Genomic DNA, 26,456 nt, shown 5'->3' with positions numbered 1-26,456 from the left:
ATGCGCCATAGAGCCTGAGGATGAAATTGTGATATCTTGTCAGAGGCCTGGAGCTTGTGTTTTAAACTAGTTGGGACCTGCTAAGAAAACATGCTGGAATTCTGTGTACAGAAAATAACATTCAGGCACAGGCATAGGCTATATCAGAGCCATCAGCAAAAATGTTCTAAACTGAATGCTAATCGTTGGAACATTCAAAGTTATGAAGCAGATTTATACTAGCAGAGGCATTTGATCAGTAACATTAAGCCGTTTTGCAGTAGTGGAGCCTGACTGCTCTGGATACCAGTTTGATTCCTGGATAAGGGTTTTGGTCTTCTGTGTTTAAGTGTGTTTTCTCTAATATTTACCCATCATTCTAAGACTTAGTAAAGCTAGGTGAATTGATATTTATAAATTGCTCCACCTTCTGTGTCTCTCCTTCTGTCGACTGGTGTTCTGCCCGGCACTTCATTCAGTCTCTATCTTGTGGCAGCTACAGCCAAGTGAAAAAGTAAGTACACCCCATGAAATGTGTTTTCTTTTTTAACATATGTGGACACATCAAGATTTGATCTTTGTTTAAACAGTAGCTGTAGATAAAGGTGTTTTATTGAAGAAAAATAATGAAAATTTGCAATATTTAATTTCAAAATTTACTGACTATATCAGTTGTTCAAACTTTATTTATAAAGTGCCCTTCACAGAGTTCACATTTAAAAAGTGATTAACAAAGCACACAAGAATGCAATTCATAGATACAAATTATAGTCCCAGGTGTCGTGGTTTTGAACATCAATGCCTTCATTCATTGACAGAAGAGTACAGAAAATAAAAGGCGCCAGCGAGTCAAGTGCTAATAAAAGAAACACAGGCACCTGGAAAGTCTGCCTTCCGGCTGATCCGAATATTTTATAAAAATCAAACAAGCAAATTTTAACACAAAGATCCATCCACCCATCCATTTTGTGAATGTATTTTTATAGAAGTATTATAACAAATCTCATGGTGTGAAACCAACTATCTTTTTGTAATTAAGCATGGGGAGATGTCATTTGGCACCTGGCTAAGTAAGCACCGTGTGTCTGTGTTTTTTTTTGTTGTTTTTTTTTAACAGAGAGAAGGTTATTAAGTTAAGAATTAGTGGTGTAGCGGGAGACGTGTGAGAACATGTATGAAGCCACTGCATGTACACTGCGTGATACATAAAATTAATATTTATGACATTTTCAAACTGTGAGATGTTTTATTGCTATGAGAATACAGACGCATGAGCTTGCCAGACTGAACATCATTTATGATGAAATCAGCACATTTGTAATGGTGAAATGTTTGCACCACATACAGCTGTCTGTAATGTTTGGAGTTTTCTACCTTGATATAAAACTGCAGCTATAGCTCATGGCTTAAGGAAAGAGTATAGGTGAGGTAGCTTAGCATTCGTCTCCCACACTTTTTGAAAGAAATTAAACACATAGCCACATACTTTCTAAAGAGTCAGTTATAAAATGTAACCTACACCTTATGGCCAAAAGTATGTGAACACCTCTGAATCATTGAGCTCAGGTGTTTTCTTATTAACAGGTGCATAACATCAAGCAAATAGCCATGGAATCTCCATTGACAAACATTGGGCCATACTGAAGAGCTCAGTAACTTTAAACATGGCACTATCATAGGATGCCACCTGTCAGTTTGTGAAGTTTCTGCTTTGCTGGATCTTCTCTGGTCAACTGCATTGCTATTATTGTTAAGTGGAAGCATCAAGTAGCAGCACACTTACAGAGTGGGACCGCCAAGTTCTAAAGCATGTAAAAATCGACTGTCGACAGTGGGGTGAACAAAACTATTCCATAAAAATGTGAGGCAACTAAAGCATTTTATTAACACAATCCCTTCATTTCAGGGGCTCAAAAGTAATTGGACAATTGACTCAAAGGCTATTTCATGGGCAGGTGTGGGCAAGTCCGTCGTTATGTCATTATCAATTAAGCAGATAAAAGGCCTGGAGTTGATTTGAGGTGTGGTGCTTGCATGTGGAAGATTTTGCTGTGAACAGACAACATGCGGTCAAAGGAGCTCTCCATGCAGGTGAAAGAAGCCATCCTTAAGCTGCGAAAACAGAAAAAACCCATTGGAGAAATTGCTACAATATTACAAGTGGCAAAGTCTACAGTTTAGTACATCCTGAGAAAAAAAGCAAGTACTGGTGAACTCAGCAACGCAAAAAGACCTGGACGTCCACAGAAGACAACAGTGGTGGATGATCGCAGAATCATTTCCATGGTGAAGAGAAACCCCTTCACAACAGCCAACCAAGTGAACAACACTCTCCAGGGGGTAGGCGGGCGTATCGATATCCAAGTCTACCATAAAGAGAAGACTGCATGAAAGTAAATACAGAGGGTGCACTGCAAGGTGCAAGCCACTCATAAGCCTCAAGAATAGAAAGGCTAGATTGGACTTTGCTAAAGAACATCTAAAAAAGCCAGCACAGTTCTGGAAAAACATTCTTTGGACAGATGAAACCAAGATCAACCTCTACCAGAATGATGGCAAGAAAAAAAATGGAGAAGGCGTGGAACAGCTCATTATCCAAAGCATACCACATCATCTGCAAAACACGGTGGAGGGAGGCAGTGTGATGGCTTGGGCGTGCATGGCTGCCAGTGGCACTGGGACACTAGTGTTTATTGATGATGTGACACAGGACAGAAGCAGCCGAATTAATTCTGAGGTGTTCAGAGACATACTGTCTGCTCAAATCCAGCTAAATGCAGTCAAATTGATTGGGTGGCATTTCATGATACAGATGGACAATGACCCAAAACATACAGCCAAAACAACCCAGGAGTTTATTAAAGCAAAGAAGTGTAAAATTCTTGAATGGCCAAGTCAGTCACCTGATCTTAACCCAACTGAGCAGGCATTTCACTTGTTGAAGACTAAACTTCAGACAGACAGGCCCACAAACAAACAGCAACTGAAAGCCGCCGCAGTAAAGGCCTGGCAGTGCATTAAAAAGGAGGAAACCCAGCATCTGGTGACGTCCAGGAGTTCAAGACTTCAGGCTATCATTGCCAGCAAAGGGTTTTCAACCAAGTATTAGAAATGAACATTTTATTTCCAGTTATTTAATTTGTCCCATTACTTTTGAGCCCCTGAAATGAAGGGATTGTGTTAAAAAATGCTTTAGTTGCCTCACATTTTTATGCAATCGTTTTGTTCACCCCACTGAATTAAAGCTGAAAGTCTGCACTTCAACTGCATCTGAGTTGTTTCATTTAAAATTAATTGTGGTAATGTACAGAACCAAAACTAGAAAAAAGTTGTCTCTGTCCAAATATTTATGGACCTAACTGTACTTCACTTCAGATAATCAAAGGAGGAAGTACAGTAAATATATGTTAGTAGTGGAGGGTAAAAAGCCAAAGCACGTGAATGCTTGAGGTCGAACAATCTGTTAATTCATTTAAATACTATGATGACAAATCTAAGTTAAATTGTATCCTAAAAGAAGCACAAATATGCAAGGGAGAAGAGTTTGAGAGTCATGTTGTGACCTAGGAGTCCATAAAGCACAAGAGTTCCAAAAGCACTTCAAAGTTTTCTTTTGGGGTGCAAATAGTGTCAAAACCCCGACCAGATATAAAAAAAAAGGCCTTGAAAAATCTTTACTAAGTAAAAGGGTTATACTGACAACAGGCTGTGCAGTCCAAGAAGCTCCTAAGAGCACAAAGGAATTGCCTGAAAAGGCAAGGCCATCGACATCAAACAAAATCCCAAATCAGCATCCAAAGGCCTAGTTAGAAACAGACCAATGGTTAAAAAAATTCAGGAATTCACTAAGCAATAGCAAAGTTAAACACAAGAAACACTCCACTCCCTAGTGCGTTCAAAATTGCCGCCAGAAACTGCCCTCCACCCTGTTTATTAGAGGGCCTTTCATAGTTCCTGGTGGTAATTGGCAGCTTGCCCCGCCCCTTGGGGTACCACCCACAAAACACATGAGACATAATCAAATAAACACAAAGAATAATATACATAATAAACAAAAAGAACATTAACAAATAACTGATACAAAATTGGAGAAAACACGCAACTTTGAATCCCAGCCAGGGGAGAAATATAATATTTATTAATATGCATATATGCTCCTGCTGGGCAGTCGGTACTGTCACTATAGACTTTGTCTTCCTGTGATACTCTAATGGGAATAACAGATTAAAAAATAGATCGGATAAATGGATGCTGTAGTTTTTACTAATTCTACTATTTTTATACTCAGGAATTAAAGATGTTTCGTAAGAAAAAGAAGAAGCGACCTGAGATCTCAGCACCTATGAACTTTGAACACAGAGTCCACACTTCCTATGACCGTCAGAAGGACAAATTTGTTGGACTTCCCCTACAATGGCAGAGCATCATCGAGACACTGAAGAGGCCCAAGCCAGTGGTGAATCCCTCACGTATCACCACAGTGGAGCTGAAGACAAGGAAGGTGAGACTCAAGTCCTTGATCAGTAAATCAAAATAGGACAATATAGCAGATGTAGATAGAACAAGAAATGACACCCTTACTTAGTCTTTCATTTGTAGTACACCGACTGTTTGAAAATAACCCCTGTTGTTGAATATTATTGTGAATGTATTGTTGCACTCTGGTTTCTGGTTTGAATCCAGCCATTTTAATCACAAGCCAATTGCTACCTATGAGCAGTCTCATGACTATTTTTTATGTTCTTGTGATTAGTGTTTCATTGCAGATTAGAGACCTGTAGTATACCTGGTACCTGCAAACAATGTGGCTAATGCTTCAAATTCTCTACTTTTCTTTGAGATTCATGCCAAAAAAAATCATCAATGTATTATTCTGTTCTATAAAATGTTTTCTATTTCTCCTCTGTCTGACATAGCAATTTAACATTTTTGCTGATGTTGGGGAGCTTTGCATGGCAGCTGACTTTGTCTGATTCTTCAGTACAATTATGGATAGGACCACCATTCACTTGCTTGCCACATTACCATTGTAATACAATGGTAACTTGACAAAATTAGCAAGTGGAAAGTATCAGAAATGTAATAATTCATCACATTTCATGCAGTTTCAGTACACATATCAGGTGTCAGCTTAGTACGCAGGGATGTACCACATTAACAACATTTATTTCTATTGCACATTTTCATACAAATGTTGTAGCTTGAAGTGCTTTACAAGATGTCAAAGAAGTAGTTACATGCAAAGAAAAACAAATTAAAACTAGATAATAGTAATAATAATGCATAAATAGTATTTAGAAAATGAATAATGCACACTTAAATAATATACATCTATAATTAAGAGAAATGGAGCCTTTAAATATAGAATTGTTTTTTTAAGTATCTAAGTGACAGTCTGATGATATGGTCAGGAGGCCAGGGTTAACAGTAAAAAAACAAGACTCCAGTTCAACTGGTGATAAACACCACATGATATGGCAAATGAAAATCCAGAAGCCTGTCATACATCAGGAACAGGGTGGAATCTTTCATGTAGAAAACAAACTCCATAAAATTCTCTGTCTTAGTGTTTCTTAATCTGTGGGTCAAGTTGCCACCTGATTACAATACAATTAGCAGAGTTCATCCAAGTGTGACTTCTGTGGTGAGCGGAACCCTGACCTCTATTAGTATACAATCTGAGACATAGTCTATAAACAACACAAAGCTTTCATTTCTATGGAATGAAAATATAATACTTATTCCTCATGGGGTCACCACCCTTCTCACACATAAGAAACAATCAGACTGAGATGACTGACAACAAAGATATGTATAAGAAAGAGTAAGAGAGGTTTATACGGTCATTATTGACACATGTACAGAGTACAATGAAATTCTGTTTTGCATGTGCTAACCAACATAAACAGAATAACACAGACAAGCTTGTGAGGCAAAGGTAGTGCAGTGCTAAATTTAAATGTCTTAAGTGGAAATAATAGTGGTGGCACAAGGTTGTGGTGATTTTTGGGTTTTTGTACGGGGTGAGTGAATAGAGTGAGAGTAGTTATAGTGATATGTCAGAGCTGTATGCTTAATGCAGTTTCAATGACTATAGACAACTGGTCAGTGCCTCATCATGTGTTCTCCTTTATAGCATACTTTGTATCCAAATCTGTAACAGATGTACAAAAAATATTTCATATTGTAGAACATACCTTAGTGAAATTGTGTTCTAAAGTTAAGCATTTTCTATAAATTTTAAAAAATATCTTGCCCGTACTGGTGGAGACAATGGGGCGAAAAGCACCACCAAAAAATAAATGCATAAAAACTTACTGAATATTCATTTTTAATGCAAAGACAGTTGTCAAGTACTGATTTGCGTGTTACAGTTACTCACACATTGTAAATTAGCTTACACTGTACATGTCATTTTTAAAAGTAAAAGCACCAATATTATGAAACTGAGCCATTTTTAAAGAAGATCAGCTATGCACGCCACCTCAGCGTAATTCTTCTTCTTTAACAGGCCCCCAAACCCGGGGTTCACTGTTTCCTCTTGATCGACTAAATCACAGTGAATGTTTTGTGCCACAAGGTTGGTTTTATTTTGATTTACTTCCGTATTTATGTTAGAACACACACAAGCAAAAAGAAAACATATCCTTACAAAAAGAAAAAAAATAGTATCAGGATTGTGCAATTAATTGATTATTTCCATATCTATTTGTTGTCACAAATATGCTTCAGAAACATGGAAGGCATGCTTTCTTTTAGTGTAACTCAAAGACGATGTATTTGTAAGGTTTTATTTTATGCTTTTATTTTCCAGGAGTGCTTCATGCCCCAATTGCCTCCATTGTAAAATGCCAATGTGGGCAAGATATATTTTTAAATTTATAGAAAACGCTTAACTTTAGAATGCAATTTTGCTTGGCAAATGCATATACTATACCTACGTTTGTGAAGAAATAACTTTGACTTGAAAGACACCAAACCTATACTTTAAATGGGGTGGTGAGGACAAGGGAAAATGTAAATATAAACCAAAAAGAAATGGAAATGGAACATTCAAAACTGAGTGTTGCATGATGGACAAAGCCATAGTATAACTGATAACATTTATTTGATTTGTTGCAATCCCTTTGTGTTAAACTGCATTTCTTAAATTGGCTGATTTTTCTGAAATGGTCATATTTAGAAATGGACTAGTCCATAAAGATAATACTTGATTACATATCTCAGTCATCATTTTAGAGTTACATTGCTGCCTTTTATACTTGTGTTAATAGTTAAATACTGTTTATGTTCATAAACTTTGTGATCAGTTATTATTACATTGTTGACAGTTTATCTCCTAAACCTTCCTATAAACTCAGTAGATACCCTCCATTCATTAATTCAAGAATTATACCTGAAGTTCAAGCAAGTGTTGAACTCAGCTAATTGCAAATCAGAAGCCCTCCTTAAACAGGGCCACTTAATCCCGCAATGGAGAAAAGATTCATCTTCAGGTCTGAGGAAGCTGTGAAAATCTTTCCATAGAAGACGCCTCAGAGAGCTTTATTAGACTCCATTGGAAAGAATGACAGCAGCTAAGCCTTCATAGTCCAAATTCAGATATGTGCAAATATTCCGCCATGTTCAGTTTGAGAACTTTACACTTTTCAGACTCAACTTTGGGCCTTACTGTTTGATCTATGCTTTATTTCTTTTAAGTTTTGTAGAATTTTACTTGATGGTTCTGTGTGGAGATCTGTCAGACAGTTAGTATTATTATGGTGGCCATCTTTAAGCAAGCAGACGTCACATTGTCAAGAGAGTTCAAAGTGCACATCACTACACTAGAAGTTAAGATTATATTGGAGGAGTCAAAGACAACAGCCTTTCATGTGCTGAAACAATAGGTAGGTGTGTCCCGCCAACAGCAACCCATAAGAATAGCTGCCAGCAAATGCCACATCTTGTATAAACAGTTTATAAAAATACTCCAGCAGGGTTTCTTTCAGCACATATTCCCCCTCTTCAAGAATGTTTAAGATTAAAGTCACTATAGGATTCATTAATATAGCACCCTAGTGGTACTTGTTAGTATGAATATTGTTACATGTACAGAGTACAGTGAAATTCTTGTAGTTCTGGCCAACATTCAACACACCACTTTCTGTTTTGTAAAGAGGAAGGTTCAAAACACTAAAATGAAATACTTTCTCAAAAAAGCGTTTTACACTGTTTGTGTTTTTTCATGAAATACACCGCTGTCTTTTCATACACTTTTTTTTTTCTGAATTTGCTACTTGAAATACAGGGCTGCTCTAGACCAGGGTCTTTAACAGTAACAGTGGTGCAAGGCAGAAGCTGACCCCGGACAAGACGGCAGTATAGTGTAGAGAACACATTCACTCACACACACACACGCACACACACACACACACACACACACACACACACACACAGTCCAAAGTAACCCGCCAGGGTTCAGCACGTGTGAATTAACTGTAGTAGCCACTACTCAGTTTTGATTTGCCAGATTCAGTTTGTTGCTGCCCAGCCATGGCAGATACTTTTTTTAAATGTTTAAAGGTAATGATCATCAAGATGCTGCCGCTCCAATGCTCCATGGTGGGGATAGTGTGATTTTGATAATGTGCAATGTTTGGCTTACATCAGACTTAGAGTTTATTCTGATGGCCAAAAAAATGGTTCTATTCAATAAGGGCGCGCACAAAAAGGCGACCTTCAAAAGGGCGACCTCAATTGGGCGCGGAGAATAAAAGCGCACATAAATAAAAGCGATCTTCAAAAGGGCGACCTCAATTGGGCGCGGAGAATAAAAGCGCACATAAATAAAAGCGATCTTCAAAAGGGCGACCTCAATTGAGCGCCGAATAAAGGTGCGCGTAAATAAAGGCGAGCTTCAAAAGGGCGACCTCAATTGAGCGCCGAATAAATGCGCGCGCAAATAAAGGAGCGCTTCAAAAAGGTGACCTCAATTGAGCACGGCAAATAAAGGCGTTCGTAGATAATTTAGTTGAAATGGCTCTGGAATATGTGAAGAGCAACAAAGGTGCAGATCTACTCGTAGTCGAAGGCTATACATTCAGAAAAGAGAAAACTATCAACGGGAAACACATCTGGAAATGCACTGAATATAGGATTGGAAAATGTTCGTCTCGCTGTCATACCAAAAATGTCATTGCCTTAATCTAATTTTCTGTAATTTTGAAAACAACAAAATATAGAGAGCTTTAGAAATAGTTCGTTAGAAGTAGTTCGTTAGAAGTTCATGCATTAATTAATTGGATGTTTTAATATTCTTGCTTTCACCTTTTTATACGTTCAATCATTGCCTTTATCTAATAAATTTTCTGTAATAATTTTGTTGCGTTTGCCTTTATTCGCTGTGCCCAATTGACTTCACCCTTTTGAAGCACTCCTTTATTTATGCGCGCATTTATTCGGCGCTCAATTGAGGTCGCCCTTTTGAAGATCGCTTTTATTTATGTGCGCTTTTATTCGCCGCGCCCAATTGAGGTCGCCCTTTTGAAGGTGAAGCTGGAGTCTGTTCCAGCAAGCACAGGGGGCCTGGCTGGAATAATCCCTGGACAGGGAACTAGTCCATTGCAAGGTGAACACACACTCTCACACAAAGACATACTAGTGCCGATTTAGCATCACCAATCCACCTAACCTACATGACTTTTGACTATGGGAGGAAACGAGAGCACCAGGAGGAAACCCATGCAGATATGGGGAGTATGTGCAAACCATTGCACCACCCATTCTGTGTGTACACTGATTGTAAAATGCATTTAAACAACTGTGTTACAGTTCCAGGGTTGGAGCTTATTCTTGCAGCATTAGACACAAGTTGGGAACAGCATAGGACAGAATACCAGTGCCTTACAGAGCCCACTCTTGCAACCTTATCCTCATATAGGCCCAGTTTGCAAATGATGGTCAGCTTCATGCGCACATTCTTAAAATATGGTTGAAAAACCAGATTACTTGGAGGCAAACTCACTCAGACAACAACCCAATCCAGACCAATGGATCTGTGAGTTGGCAGCTAACCACTGTGCCATCCCACTATACTGTATATAAAGATGTTATCTAAATTGGAGGTTATTTGTAGTATTCATGTAGGATTCAGTTTCAAAAATACTCAACAAAAAGCTGCTTTTTGGTATTGGATGGTCAAGCTGTCATGTACGGAGCATCATCATGGAATGAAGTATCGTAATATTAATTTTTCCTTAACAGTTGTAGTTTTTACAACAATGAATAAGCATATCTAGTTTGTACCAGAATCAACTGATCATTTTATTAACATCTCTAATATGCAGGATTTCGTTGATTATAAGACATGTGAAGCCCGTTCAGTCTGAGATTCTACAAGGTAAAGGCTGTGGAGAGACATTTTTAAAGTACCATCCCCTCTTCAGCAGTTGCCTAAAGCTAAAACATTCAGATCATTGCTCAGCATATCTAAACACGGCTTGTGCACGCAGAGGCATGATTAGAATGAGGATGTGCTGCCTGGCTTAACCAGGGGGCTTGTTTTTTTAGACCACTGCCAGCTTGATCTTACAAGAGGTCTTCTTCTTCTACAATGTTTACTTTGCAGTGATGGAAGTACATGCAAGGTCTCTGATATGTACGAATTTTCCATTTTGATTATGCCTCAATACTTAACTTGTTGCCTAGCTGATAAGGAATGGTCAGAGCTGAAAGGTGGAGAAAGTGTGAGGGAACTCTGTTTCTGCCCACCCAGGAACACCAAATAAATGTAGGAAAATATGTGTTGATCTGAGATGAAGAATTGACTGATTTGTGTTAGTCAATCAAATCATTATCATTATGGCAATGTCAGTAAATAAATAAATAATTTAGATTTAAGGCTTTCACTTTATTTTCCTTACTTTTCTCTGTTGGGGAGTTTCCGACCATTAGACTTATGTTAAGGGAATTGAAGGACACTTGTTCTAATAAGCAGAATGATACAATTTATTGATAAACACAAGAATTATAGAGATATGATAACTTCCATTTGTATCTATGTAAAAGACAGGATCTAAGACAGACCAACATGTAACACATAACAGGCTGGTTGTTTACTGGCTGTTTAGAGTTTTAATTTGTCTTGGCACAGACCTGAGTGTTGTTCCTCCAGATTCAAATAGAGGACTTTTTTTACTTTGGAGTGGACTCTTTTTCTTTGCTATGTAGTCATTTGTACTGGCACAGAGCTTGACTTGGCAAGAGTGGATGTTAGAGCTTGTTCATGGCATCCAGCTCTGAGGGTCTATGAAGATTTGTGAGTTTTTTGCTCCAAAGAGAGTAGATGGCTTCCCACCCCACAAAGAGTGTTTTTTCAACTTTCAGCTCCCTGAACAAAACATCAGCTTTTAGCTTCCCCACAAAGAGAAGAGATGAGATAAATGCAGCTAGTTTTGGATAGGAAGGTGAAACCTCCAGTGATTCGATCAAAGTTATTTCCAGTTATAGATTCAATGCCTGACTTTATCCATCACATCCAGCCAGACTTAAGTTTGCAGTTGCCAACCTAAAGTGAACGTCCATTTGGGCACCATTTTTTATGAGGGAATCTCTGCAGATGTGTCAGCTCAACTCTGAATTAACTGATTTAACACACACCTTACAGTGCAACCTAGACACCTCATTGGTGATATAACCTGGGGTCATTGGATGTTTTGCGTCTTTCAACATCATACGCCCTCACCCAGATGACTCAGAAAGGGATGATCAGCCCCCAACTTTTGTCTTGGTAGCTTATATGTCCTATGGATCGCTCTTTTTGATCCACATCTTGATGCTTTCTCAGCAGCATCATTGATGTTCCTGATGACTCTGTTATTATACAGTCCCCTGATTCCCAGCTCCTTGAGGGCCCTGCAGAGCAACTGGCTGGCAAACCCTTTGCAGCCAACCACTAAGGGGTAGCAACGGGTCTTTCATTCCCTGTTTGGGCATTCACCTACGACCTCCTTGTACTTAGGTCTCTTCCTCTTGAATGCCTCTCCTGTCCAGTCTTCCCAGAGCACAGTCAGTTCCAACAGGACCACCTACCTTGATACTTGTGACACAAGAATGATGTCAGGCCTGAGTGTGGTCATAGCGATGATGTCTGGGAATTTCAGCTGTCTCCCCAGCTTTGTTATCAGATGAAGTACAGGGCTGTCCAAAGTGTTTGTATGACATGCAGTTTACCCTGGAATGCGGGCTTGGGGGTACAGGCCTTGTGTGCTACTTAACACCTAGCAAAATATACAGTGCCCACTTTGTCCTACCAGTGGGGTAGAGGAGTTACACACTACAGGTGACAGAACCCAAACGCTGGGGTCTAAAGAATCTGTATTAATGTTATTGTGGGAATAAAAGGACAACAAGGGGGAAGACAGTGGGGCCGAGAGTTTAATGATGAATCGATTACAAGACTTGACTGGTAAAGAGGCATTGTGGCCTAAGAGTGACCAGAGAGTGGGAAGTGTGTGACCAAATGTTTGGTGCCTATCACTTCCTGGTGATAATAAAACCATTGCCTTCTAATCTATTTCTTTAACTATTTTATACGTTTTGATAGAGTTTATTATTTAGCATATATGCACAGACCTGTGCTCCAGCATCTTGGTAAGAAATGGTCCAGCAGTCAACTTGTTAATGTATTCACCGTGTCTGTTATTATATATATCTATATACATATTTTTTTTATTTTTTTTTTTGTATCAGTATGCTGCTGCTGGAGTATGTGAATTTCCCCTTGGGATTAATAAAGTATCTATCTATCTATCTATCTATCTATCTATCTATCTATCTATCTATCTATCTATCTATCTATCTATCTATCTATCTATCTATCTATCTATCTATCTATCACCAATTTCAGGCTATAATGCTATGTCACATCTGTTCATGGTGCTCTCATACTCTCAACCTGGGAAACATTTGAGTGGCGTAGAATACCAAGAGATGTAAGTTAATGCAAACCTCCAATGTGTCCTGTGACATTTTTTATTGTAATACCTCGACTTTCATCTTTTCTTGTGGTGTCTGCATTCTCAGTTACCAGTACAATGAGGACAGATGTGGTAATCCAAACTGACGTTTGCACATTTTGCCTTACTTAGGCAGTCTTGTTACATACAGGCTGTCTGCTGACTGCCCTGCTGCCTAACTGTAGGACCCATTTTGATTTACAGCGTGTCCCATAAGGAGAAACAAGTCTTGGTGGAAAACATGTTATTAAACATTAATAGAACCAGTATCCTTGAGTGCTTGCCAACCGAGTTTCTCCTCTGAATTTGTGTATCAGAAACAATGGAGCAAACATTGACCACATTTTCCGATTAAAAGTGTTTGTATTGCCATTTGTTTTGCATAAGTTACAAACTTAAGGGACAGCATGTAGAACAAGACATGTGACTGAGGGCCTAGTGCTCCCATGCTAGACTGAACATCTCCATAGGCTTGGAAACTCAAGTAACGTCGTGACCTTGTGTTTTGTTTCCTTTTTCTTTCCTCAGAGTATTGTGAGGGGAAGCACCATTGCTCTGGACAACAGTCTGCTAGATATGATTTCTGATTTTAATAAGATTTCAGTCATCAGCTCTAACTCTTTACGAAAGACAAGCCCATCTGCAAGGAAGAGGGCCCAGTCCTTAGGGCGACTTGGGGAGATCAGGGAAGAAGACAGGTATCAATATGAAGACCTGAACATGATGTCGAAATGCAAGGACCAGATCAATTGGAAGGATCGTGTCCGAGATGCCAAAAGTGAGAGTGGAAGCCCACACCTTAACACCAAAAAAAATGGCCTGATCGCAAGGGCCAAGTCTACTACTGATGTGCCAGTGTCCAATTTAGAAGACTCAAGCTCTTCCAGTAGAGAAACCAGTCTTCATCTGAACTCTCAAGGCAAATTGTCAGATTGTGGAGAAAGGAGGACTGACACAACAAAAGAGGATGTGGCAAGGAGGGCCAAGCAGCCTAAGAGGACTTCTCCTGACAAGAGACCTGTCTCTTGTTTTCTGATGCCCTCGGGCCCTCGAGCTCCAGGTGATTACAGTGATAGCTCTGTCCCCAGCACTCCTGAGTCTGCTCCTAGGGAAAGGGCTCTGCACAGAACAGTGAGTGGCCTGCCAAGACCCTTGTCGTCCTATGACATGAAGGTAAGAACATTTGGGCTCTTCTCAATGATGAAATTTGCCTGCTTTCTTAAGTACAATTCTAATCTTCTTGTGCTGATGCTTTTATTGGTTACATTTCCTAGCTGTTTTAGTCCACTGGCAGTGCAGAGCCCAACAGGGCTTATCTTCTGAGGTCTGTGCTCCATCCTTCCTTAGGTGTGGATGTGATTTTACATTTTAAGTAAGCCCTTTTTACTAGTTCCCAACTTTGTGTAAGGTGTGATGGCGTGTTAAAGAAACTACCTTAGTTCAGTAGCTCAAGATAGTGGACATTTTTCCATGGCCTATGTGGAAAACTCCCAAGAGAATAATATTTTGCTTTTATGCCTGTTCTGATAACCTCCTAATATGAGTATAGCCACCACAAAGGTTTTGGACCAATATGAGAAACAGTATTTTTCAAAGAAATGAAAGAAGTTTTCATGATATGTGCTAGTGACAGAGCTCCATTGCACATACCACATTAAGAAAACTAGAATAAAACGATATTCTTTTGCAGCAGTTATGTCATTTTGGTACCTGAGCAAGACAGAAGTCACATGCTAAGCGAGATGGAAAATTTAGCTTGCTGGTGGAATTGGAGAGAGCGAAAGATCAGCTAACATCACGAGGTAGTGCTCTACTTGCAGTGTTCAGGGTTAGTGTTCTCATCTTAGCTCACACTGTAAAAAGACCACTTTTGAGCCAGATGCTGTGGGTTTGCAGCCAGCCACTGGCAGTTTACTACAGTGCAAATCTTCAAAATGAGATGGTTTGTGGTGTGAGTCCACAGCAATTCATCTATCCAGCAGATGGCACTCTCCTCTCTACTGTATAATTTGAGTGATAGGGACACCTGGTGGTAGGAGGGATTTAATTTTGGTATAGACATTAAATAAAGCTTCTGCATTTGATTGATCTATGTGTAGTTTCATTTTATATGTTCCTTTCTTCATTTCTAGTAATGGGCTTCACTGTTCTGGTGTAAGTGGTTCTTAATCTTTTTATTAACTGTGTAGTGATTTTTTTGCTTACCTTAACAGTGACATTCATGTCTCTGGTGACTCTTCCTATGAAGTCAGTAGACGGATTGGGAAGCATTGGGAGGGTCATGGGGCCACTGGAAAGGGGTGTGTGGCGCTCCTGATATCTCTGCAAAAGGACAAAGGTCCAAGTCTTTAGAATCCTGGTGCTTCCTGTCTTGCTATATGGTTGGGAGACATGGATGCTATCTAGTGACCTGGTACTGTGTCTCTTCGGAGAATCCTTGGGTACTACTGGTTTGACGTTGTGTCAAATGAGTGGTTGCTCACGGAGTCCCAAATGAGGCACATTACCTGCATTGTGAGTGAGCGTCAGTTACGGCACTATGGCCATGAGGCACGATTCCCCAGGAGTGATACGGCTTATTGTTGAGGACCCAAGTGGATGGGCCAGGCCAAAGGGACGCCCACGTAACACCTGACTGCGGCAGATTGGTGGGCATTTCTAGAGGGTGGGACTGGATTGCTTGTCTTCCTGGGAGGTTGAGAACCAGGATCCCTAGCTGTTTTGTTGTGTGGTGGGTACAGCAACGCACTATACCAGTGCATGCTCCCCAATCTGACCTGACCTGACCTGGTGCAACCAACTCCAATCCTGGAGAGCCTCAGTGGCTATAGGTTTTTATTCTAACCATTTTGTTAATTAGTGACTCGTTTTTGCTACTAATTAACTTCATTTAATTTTTTTACTATTTAAGACTCAGTCCCTTTAAATCAGGGCTGAGCAGTGTCAGTCCTGGAGGGCCAACCAAATTGTTTCATGAGAAATCATTCATTGCTAAATTAGCACTTCTTTTTTTTTTCATTTTTCTGCTTCATTTTAGTTGTCTCACTTGTTAAGATTTTGAACTCTTAATTGCTTATTTTAGTCTTAAACAGCTGCATTCAATGTTTTAACATGTCCTTATTAGCAATAAGGTGCAAATGACAAATGAACCAGGAGTTCTCCATCTTGCTTGTCTCCATTTCCACCCATGTGTATTCATCATTCACTATTTGGTTTAATTAAGAACTGAGAAGGAAACTGAAGACAAAGTGAAGAACTGGAATTACTCACCTGTTTTAGGCTTCAAATCACTTGGGAGACACATGTACCATTAGAAAGGAAATCTATGATTTAAGAGTGAACTGACATGGTAGAGTTAAAACACTAACAAGCCATGTAATGAAATAAAATCTGTTTTTGATTAGGATTGGCTTCTGTGGCCACTGCAGCTTTACAGGATTGGAGTTGGCCAGCCCTGGTTTGGTCCTCCACTTACTTAAATTACCAGTCAGGACACCACTACACCTCTTTTAGTTTCAACAGCTTGAAATTTCTCTGTGTGTGTGCAGATTCAACCAGGTGATGACTGAGGTGAGCATACCTGATGTGTGAGTTTGATCCCAGGCACCCCAAGGCACGTGGATTTATAAAAGGCTTGAACTGTGAGCTGCACACAGTTCCTGTGAGTCTCGTGTTCAGTCATTCATGTCAGCATGTTATTCTGCAGTGCTTCCTCTTTTACTTCACCGCCTGAAGACATGTAACTGGTACTGCAATCCATACATAAGCAAATACATTTTATTACCAAATGACCCTCAGAACAACTTCATCTGAGAAGATGCATCAAGAGATAACAGCTTAGCAAAATGAAATATTGTACTTGGTTAGTTTCAGTGTTGAAGGCTCCCTGTAATATAATCACAAAGAAGAGCTAAATTAGAATGTTAACCTGTTCACCCCTTTAAATCATGGGGTTGTGTTAAAAATAAATAAGTCAAATTAAAGCTAAGCTCTCCCAGATATTATACTCTAGCACAATAGGAATCAGCCCCTCACTTTGAACCAGGTTGCCGGTTACATGGCCAGCACATAGATACTTTTACCCTTCTAACAAGAAGGTAGGCATATTTTGTTATATTGGAATCAAAGCTGTTGCCCCATCCCCCTGTCCTTAGTTGATAGGAGTAGGACCCAGCATGCACCTCTACTGCTGTAGCTAATCCTCTTCAAGATCCAAAGCAGTGTGTGTTCAGAAATGCCCTTCTGACTGTTACTGTTGTAAAAAGATATGTTGGAGTATTTGTGATCTTTCTGTTAACATGAGTTTGTTTTCTTTCTGTTAACATGAGTTTGTTTTCTTCTGACCTCTCTCATTCACGTACAGAAAATCCACTCTCAATTTTCTCAGTGAACTGAAGAGACTGTAGTGTGTGAAAATCCCAGGTAGGCAGCAGTTAATGAGATGATTAAACCACCATGTGTGGGACAACCATCATTCCATGGTCAAAAACATTTAAGTCAGCCTTCTTATCAATTCTGATGTTTGGTCAAAAAACTAAAACTCCCGACCAGCTCTAAATGCAATATGTATTGAGATTGTGCCACATCATAATATATATTATTAATGAGTGGGCATAAACAGTGGTAAAGTGTCCTGATGAGGTGTCTACTGAAATAATAATAATAATTGTAGTTTTCAGGCCGGGTTTTTGCCATGTTCAGACTGAGGCCAGGATAGATTCCAGGCCCTCATGTCTGAGATCAGAGGCAGGGTTAAGAATTTGGTAGAAAATATGAGCTCTGCAATCCTGAAATGCTGCCGCCTACATTTGTTAATTTGTTTGTTTTGCAGAATATAAAAGCAGCAGATTTGAAGCGGGTAATGTAAGCATTCATTAAAGTAGATTAAATGCACTGCATCATCCATTAATTGGTTAATTTAATTGTGATTTGATTGATCTCCTCTTCCTCTTCCTGCTCTGCTTGCACAGGTCAATAGTGCTCCCAGGCATGGCCAAACTTTCCTGCCTAACGGCAGCAGTAGTCCTCTAATTGCTGATACCCGAGTTCACCAAACAGCTAAAAATGGATCCAGTTTTACCAGAGGGATGTCTGTCAGCCTGCCATATAGGAATATAAGAACTAATGACTCTGTGGTGGAGGATGGGCCACCAAAGATCAGACTGTCCCCGATGGGATCTCCCGACATCCGGCTGGCTCCAGGTTGTTCTCCCAGTATGACATTCAAAAAGAATGGTCCTTCTAGACCAAAGTCCCCTGTGCAGAACCTGCCTAATGTGAGTCATGAGCATTTTAAAGCCGCTCTCAAGATGGTGGTGGACAAGGGAGACCCCAGAACCTACTTGAAGGACTTCGTCAAGATTGGAGAAGGCTCCACTGGGATTGTTTGTATTGCCCAGGAGGTGCATAGTGGGAGGCAGGTGGCAGTCAAAATGATGCATCTTCAGAAGCAGCAGCGGAGGGAGCTGCTCTTCAATGAGGTAAGGAACGTCACAGACACCTTATGGCCATATCATTGTCATCATTAGCAGACTGACAACCTTGAAAGACTGTCTTATTTGACATAATCAGAGTGCACTGTTCATTCTTTACATACAGTAACATTGGACATACTGCAGTGTTAAATCCAATGAAAGCAATGATTTTTTAAGCGTTGCTCTCTGTGAAGTCCAGGCTAAGGTCTGAGGGTCTGTCATGACTCAAACCATGAGAGGGCAGGCTGTCTGCTTCTTTCAATAAGTGATGGCAGTCTTTAGTAAGCATCAGTTTGTAAGTTGCAGCAAACCTTCATATTGCCAGCATTTAGCACTGTGAGTGAACAAAACTGGCAATTCATGAGTAGTTTTTTTAGAGTTCATTCTGTAAGGAGTCAACACATGTGCAGCCAGTTGTGTTCTCAAGGGGGTTGCTTGAGGGCATTTGATCCAAGGGAGATGTCAGACAGTTTCCAAAACATGGATTGGATATTGCAGGACCACAGAATTAAATCATTTCAAGAGTGGGGATGATTACTGTAATAGGGGACTATTACAACTAGCACAGCTAGTTGTTAATAAAATAATACTTATCCTTCAATAAAGGGAGTAGTTGCCTGAGGTTTGCTGCTGCCAGTGTAAGTGCTTAGTGTAAGCTTCAGTAAAAGAAATAAATTCTTCTTTATAAGTAGTGCGGCATGAAGATGTGATGATTTTTGAGAGGATAGTATAAATAGTCACTTAAAGCAGTCACTTAACTCATGGAGCTGGATAAGGAATAAAGTAGTCAGAAATAGTTAGTATTTTCAGACTGTTTGCCTCGTCTTAGGTAACACTAGGGGGCTCCGCCCCCTGCTCGCTTCGCTCGCCAACCCCTGGCGTTGGGGCATGACAAAGAGTGAGATGTATGAATTAGATATAGAATAGTGTGCAGGTTTGGATGATGCCTATATAAATACAAAATAGAGTGTTTGGCATAGAGTAATGTTTTATTGGAATATTTCTCTGTATACAACATTAGTAGTAAAGATGGTGTCTTGTCTTTGAATGAGTCTTCCTTGGCATGGATTATTTTTAATTTTAACTTTATTGTGAGATGAACGTCGAACACATGAGAAGGCAAAATAAAGTTGTGCATGTCCAAAAACGGGTTCAGAGAGGTAGATGCCAACCTTGTCCATGGTTTGTTCTTGTGATTTTTTGCTGGTCATGGCAAATGCAGGTTTAATGGGGAACTGTCGGTGTTTCAATGTAAAAGGTAATTCTAGGTCAGAACTCGTAAGGTCAATTCCAAGAATGAGAACAGTATTGTTAGCATGTGAATCTGAAAGAACTGTTGCTTGAATAACATCGTGTGTTATGGTGTTGACGACTAACCGTGTGCCATTGCATAAACCCTGTTTAGTGTTAAGGTTTCTTAATAGCATGATTATTGTTCCGTTTTTAAGGGTAAGGTTGTGTTGTGGTCATCCATCCGGGTTAATAGTGTTCAAATATTCTAATGGGAAATTCAGATGTTCATTGTCGTCATCAGAGTCAACTTTGTCAGAGCTTAGAAAGATCTGTGTCTCTCCAGGAAGTAATGAAATGACCTGGTTAATAATGTGATTAACATTAATATTTTTTGGACATAATATAGTGCGTTGTGTTAACCACATATGCGAAAGCAGTATGGGCCATTGCCTTTTGGTGTCCTGTTATGTTCTCTGGTAGATGCAAAAGCAAATGAACTATTGTAGGATCTAATGTAGTTCATAAAGTTTTTACTTTCAGGCACATCCTTAGTTAGAAGCTTCTGTAGATATTCCGGATATGAATGTAAAGGAGGCAGTCTAATCTGCCCCTTTTGACAACAACGTGTAAATTCATTATTTGTATTGCCAGTTGTTTCTTCTGTGAAGTTAAGTGAATGACAATGATTGCAAATGACATTCATTAATTCCAATGAATTTTCCTCAATAGTGGACTCATTATTGAAAGCGTTGTCAGCCAACTGGCGTAAGCGTTAAGCAGACGTCTGGTGTTGATGTCTGCGACGGGCATGTTTTGCTTGTGGTGTTTGAGTGCCGTGTTGTTGCATGTCCATTATTTGTGACGCGCTATTTTTGATTTTTAATTGATTCGCCTCCGCTTTGCGCAAAGTCCGTTTCACTCTACGTCGTGCATTGTTTGTATCGTGCCTTGTCCGTTTTTGTATGTCGGTCAGTTGAGCTTTCTGCTTTTTGAGTCCTGCTTGCTTGTTTTCTGGCCGGTCATATGCGCGTTGCTTTGCTCCCTTTTTTGTATGTCTGAGACGCAAGCTCTTTCTTTTGAAATCGTGCTTGTTTTGATGCAGCACTTTGAGACGCGCGCTGTATGCGTCTACGTTCAATGTGTCTGTTCATTTGGGCACGTCTCTGGAACGGGGTTACTTGAGCTTTGCGTTTTTTGATCCGAGACATTTTTTCTCACGTATTTTCCGAAGCGCATTGTATGCGCCGCCGTGTATTCTTTTTGTTTCATTCGTGTTAGTGTGTTTTGTTCAGTTATCCGATCCGAATAGTTTTGTACCCGTGACCGTGTATGCATGACTTGTTTGTTCCTCAGCGTGCGAAATATGGATAAGTATTTAGTAGGATCGTACTCACTGTTAATATGGAGCCTTTTCTCCAGTTGAACGGTTAATAGTGCTTTATTTTAATGAGATCCACCTATGCTGCCTAGTGTGAAGGTTTTGAGATGACGTATGTTTAATATGGACGTTTCCTTTAGATATGTGGCTTTGGGTGTCACTTCTTATTGATTGGGGGGGGGGGGTGTGGGTGAGGATTGTTGTTGAGCGAGCGTCTTCTTTCGTTTTGTGTTCCAGGGGCTTGTTGAATCCCCCTCTTTGTGTGTGTCCCGTCCGTTGCTTGTAGGGTGTGTGGGGCGGTTTTGTGTTCTTTTTTTTGTGTTCCAGGGGCTTGTTAAATCCCCCTCTTGGTGTGTATCCCGTCCGCCCTTTCTTGCGCCTGCGCAGTACGTCTTTTTGCAGCTACGGCCCATGGCCGGATGTGCCTGCGTCCATCATCCGGTTTAGCATTCTCGGTTAGTAATATGGATTATTTTTAAAAGGAATGTTTTTCAAATGAGCTCCAATGTTAAAAATACATTCTTCTGAATGAAAAAGCAAATTGTTCAGCATATCCCAATTTTCATTTAGCAACTCAACAGACTGAGTAAAAGAGATGAGTCGTGTAGCTAAATTATTTCAAAAACAATGTATGGGCCATTTGTATTTTATATGAGTGATAAGGTAAACCTTGATGAACAATTCAGTGAATAGTCCGGTTTAAAATCCTTAATGCTATTAACTGACTTCATGATGAATGCTGAAGATTTCGCTTAGCAGCCTTTCTCTCTCTTTTAATATCTTGTGGTGTTCTTACAGTACTCAATGGCCCACAACGCGTCCTTCATCCTATCAGTAGATTGAAATGGAGCTGCCTGAAACTGCACTCAGCATACAACACTGCCATGTCACTATATATATATATATACAACCCACCATATTGACTCATCCCCACAATACCTCCAAAGTCATCACGTCCTTTTGCTGTGCCTGTCATTTTCATTTTAACATTTCAACTAGCACTTTAGCACCTTCACCTCACTGGCTTGTCGGTGTCATTCCCCTCTCTCTCAGTCAGCCATCACAGTTTCTGAGTTTCACACGTTGTGAGATGTGTGGTGGTGTCATGGGAAATATTTAGAAATATTTTCCAACCATAGAAATGAAAGCTCACAGGGATGTGTCAACGGTGTTGCTTATAGCCTACGTGTAGGATCACAAAATACCGCAATAAATAGTACACCAAATAGAGGGATAGTGGAACACGGACTACCAAATTCGTGCTTTTACCAAATCGGCTAAATTTGCTACACAGTCATGTCAACCCATCACAAACATGTCCATAGTTTACGAAACACAGGAGTGTAGTAATAGACAGATTCAAAGTAAAACTAAGTGTAAATGTGTGACATTTGTGAATTCGTTCTTTGGTGTTTGTTGAGTTGTTCAGATTGAAATGCTAAACAAGGAGCAGATCAGTGCTCTTGGCGTGACCACCGTACATCTGTGCTGCTAGAGTTTTCTAAAAAAGACAAAAGAGAATTAATGCCTTCTGGATTTCTTGACAAAGAATGTGTAATTATACAATACTGGCCATTTTTTTAGGCTTGCTTTTGTAGCATCCTTTGGTTTTTATGAAAGTACAGCAGCAGCTATGAACATGAAGCAATGTGCCAGGTTTGTGAGAGAAATGAGTATTTTTGAGTAAATGGGGTTAAATTGGCAAAACCCAAACATTAGAGATTTATTCTAACCAGCATTTTGTGAAATTTTTACCATTTCTTCAGTCCAAAGGATATTAAATAATGGATATAATCATCTTAAACAATTGCAATATCGGAGTCAATCACGTATTAGCCATCAACCTAGAAACAATTACAGCTTGAATTCAGCCTTAATAGTGACACAGCAAACAATAACAATGCATAAAACAGAAAAAAAATGAAAACAACGTAACTTCATGACACCATCTGCCTCCTGATTGGACCTTTAAAAGTTGTGGGATTAGCCTGCTTGCTTCTGTACCTCGTTGGTGGGCTAACAGATATCTCTACTAGAAATGTCTATTAGCATTTGTACCGTTTAATAGCTCAGGTGCACCTTCTGGCAGGTATTACAAAAAGCTGGATGCAGCTGTTTAATATCTTATTGATTTTTTTTTTGCATTTAGGTTGTTATAATGAGGGACTACCACCATAAAAATGTAGTGGAGATGTACAAAAGTCACCTGGTTGATGAAGAGCTCTGGGTGGTTATGGAGTACCTGAAGGGTGGCGCTCTCACGAATATTGTATCTGAAACAAGGTATGGTGACAGCAGGATAGAGTGTTGTAGCTAAACTCAACTGTCTTCTTCAATTAAATGATTTGTTCCAATTAACAGGCTGAATGAGGAGCAGATCGCCACTGTCTGTGAGGCAGTGCTGCAGTCTCTCTCCTACCTCCATTCTCACGGGGTGATACACAGGGACATTAAGAGCGACTCCATTCTTCTCACACCTGATGGCCGGGTGAGTGTGGCAGAGACATTTTGGGAGACCCAGTGAGGACTTGCAGAGGCTTAAGAGTCATTGGGAGGGCGGGGGGAAAAAAGCTTGGCTCAGCAAGTTCTCCATTTGTTTTGTCATAAGCAGACATTTATTCCGTAGAAGGAAAAAGGCATGATGGAAATCAGATTTATGAAGGCAAAGAACTAGAGGACTTACACACCCAGCTGACCCTTCATCTTCCCACACGCCCCAACACATTACCTGGATCCCTGGGAGGGTCAATCCAAGTCCTTAATCCAATACCACTGTTTAGCTATATGCCATAAATACTCCACATAAATACGCCATAAATTACGCTCTCTTATAGGGGTCCAACCACACTACCTCCTCCTCGCTTGCACACTTACTTCCACTCCCAAATTTTACTTTAGTTTTTTTGTTCCCAACCAACCTTCAGGCACTCTGTTCCCCTTTGTACCACACGGACTCTCCTTTTTAAACAGTCAGCAGATACAGGCTTACAATTACGCATCCCAGAGTTCTAACGAGACAATCAGCCAGGTGACAGCAGGATAGAGTCTTCTTTAATTAAATGATTTGTTCCAATTAATAAATGTTCACGTCTGCATATGAATGCATGATCTGCTGGACACTCCTTTTAAATCTCTTCGTTATACATGTTCAGTGTTTCTTGAAGTTTAGTTTAAAAATTGTTAATAACAGGCAAACAGCCATCTTCCATGTTTCATCCCATTTCTGTACTGTGGAAAAGAAACACAGCTGAACTTGATTTGCCTTGGCTTATTCCAGATCAGGATTGAGGAAGTCTAACTTTGTTCCAGTGACATCCAATGGAAGGCGAAGATGAAATGCTTTTATACAGTGCATCCAGAAAGTATTCATAGCGCATCACTTTTTCCACATTTTGTTATGTTACAGCCTTATTCCAAAATGGATTAAATTCATTTTTTTCCTCAGAATTCTACACACAACACCCCATAATGACAACGTGAAAAAAGTTTACTTGAGGTTTTTGCAAATTTATTAAAAATAAAAAAACTGAGAAAGCACATGTACATAAGTATTCACAGCCTTTGCCATGAAGCTCAGAAGTGAGCTCAGGTCCATCCTGTTTCCCCTGATCATCCTTGAGATGTTTCTGCAGCTTCATTGGAGTCCACCTGTGGTAAATTCAGTTGACTGGACATGATTTGGAAAGGCACACACCTGTCTATAGAAGGTCCCACAGTTGACAGTTCATGTCAGAGCACAAACCAAGCACGAAGTCAAAGGAATTGTCTGTAGACCTCCAAGACAGGATTGTCTCGAGGTACAAATCTGGGGAAGGTTACAGAAAAATTTCTGCTGCTTTGAAAGTCCCAATGAGCACAGTGGCCTCCATCATCCGTAAGTGGAAGAAGTTCGAAACCACCATGACTCTTCCTAGAGCTGGCCGGCCATCTAAACTGAGCGATCGGGGGAGAAGGGCCTTAGTCAAAGAGGTGACCAAGAACCCGATGGTCACTCTGTCAGAGCTCCAGAGGTCCTCTGTGGAGAGAGGAGAACCTTCCAGAAGGACAACCATCTCTGCAGCAATCCACCAATCAGGCCTGTATGGTAGAGTGGCCAGACGGAAGCCACTCCTTAGTAAAAGGCACATGGCAGCCCGCCTGGAGTTTGCCAAAAGGCACCTGAAGGACTCTCAGACCATGAGAAAGAAAATTCTCTGATCTGATGAGACAAAGATTGAACTCTTTGGTGTGAATGCCAGGCATCACGTTTGGAGGAAACCAGGCACCGCTCATCACCAGGCCAATACCATTCCTACAGTGAAGCATGGTGGTGGCAGCATCATGCTGTGGGGATGTTTTTCAGCGGCAGGTACTGGGAGACTAGTCAGGATAAAGGGAAAGATGACTGCAGCAATGTACAGAGACATCCTGGATGAAAACCTGCTCCAGAGCGCTCTTGACCTCAGACTGGAGCGACTGTTCATCTTTCAGCAGGACAATGACCCTAAGCACACAGCCAAGATATCAAAGGAGTGGCTTCAGGACAACTCTGTGAATGTCCTTGAGTGGCCCAGCCAGAGCCCAGACTTGAATCCGATTGAACATCTCTGGAGAGATCTTAAAATGGCTGTGCACCGACGCTTCCCATCCAACCTGATGGAGCTTGAGAGGTGCTGCAAAGAGGAATGGGCGAAACTGGCCAAGGATAGGTGTGCCAAGCTTGTGGCATCATATTCAAAAGACTTGAGGCTGTAATTGCTGCCAAAGGGGCATCGACAAAGTATGGAGCAAAGGCTGTGAATACTTATGTACATGGGATTTCTCAGTTTTTTTATTTTTAATAAATTTGCAAAAACCTCAAGTAAACTTTTTTCATATTGTCATTATGGGGTGTTGTGTGTAGAATTCTGAGGAAAAAAATGAATTTAATCCATTTTGGAATAAGGCTGTAACATAACAAAATGTGGACAAAGTGATGCGCTGTGAATACTTTCCGGATGCACTGTATCTCAGGACTGCCTTATGAACTCCATCCCACATTTGTAATTGACATGGGGCTGATATGAGAATCCAGATTGTGTAACTTCTTTGTGATGTGGAATGAAGACTGATGTAGCTGGAGATACACATGCAGACCCTACACATACAGTGCTCAGAGCAGGACTTGATCTCGGCACTCAAACTGTGAAGTAGCAGCACTGATCATTGCCAGGCCATGCCACCAGGTACAGTCTAATGACTATAGTTTATGGATAGTCTGGTCACACATAATTCTAGTGGAAAAATGCCCACTGATAACAGAGAATGCCTTTCGTATATGCTGCCCTGGCTGACCAAAATGTTGGATTCCATTCTGCCTGGCGATTAGACTTCCTGATTGTCCACCCATTTTTTGAACACTGTGCCACTTTCAGA

At 40.3% G+C, this 26,456-nt stretch overlaps 1 protein-coding gene across 2 annotated transcripts in view; it reads left to right on the top strand.

Annotated features, from left to right (window-relative positions):
* Nucleotides 1-26,456, top strand: part of LOC114666532 (serine/threonine-protein kinase PAK 6) — an 88,950-nt gene that overhangs the window by 49,326 nt on the left and 13,168 nt on the right. For both annotated transcript variants that reach the window (XM_028821432.2, XM_028821431.2), the window contains exons 2-6: nt 4,268-4,480; nt 13,506-14,150; nt 17,948-18,457; nt 23,212-23,345; nt 23,424-23,550. In XM_028821432.2, coding sequence (XP_028677265.1) covers nt 4,277-4,480; nt 13,506-14,150; nt 17,948-18,457; nt 23,212-23,345; nt 23,424-23,550 — 1,620 coding nt within the window. In that variant the 5' untranslated portion in view covers nt 4,268-4,276. The remainder of the gene's footprint in view (nt 1-4,267; nt 4,481-13,505; nt 14,151-17,947; nt 18,458-23,211; nt 23,346-23,423; nt 23,551-26,456) is intronic.

Source organism: Erpetoichthys calabaricus, chromosome 16, assembly GCF_900747795.2.
Source record: "Erpetoichthys calabaricus chromosome 16, fErpCal1.3, whole genome shotgun sequence".
Classification (NCBI taxonomy): domain Eukaryota; kingdom Metazoa; phylum Chordata; class Cladistia; order Polypteriformes; family Polypteridae; genus Erpetoichthys; species Erpetoichthys calabaricus.
Note: the sequence above shows the minus strand (reverse complement) of the source record. Positions and strands in the feature narration are given on the sequence as shown.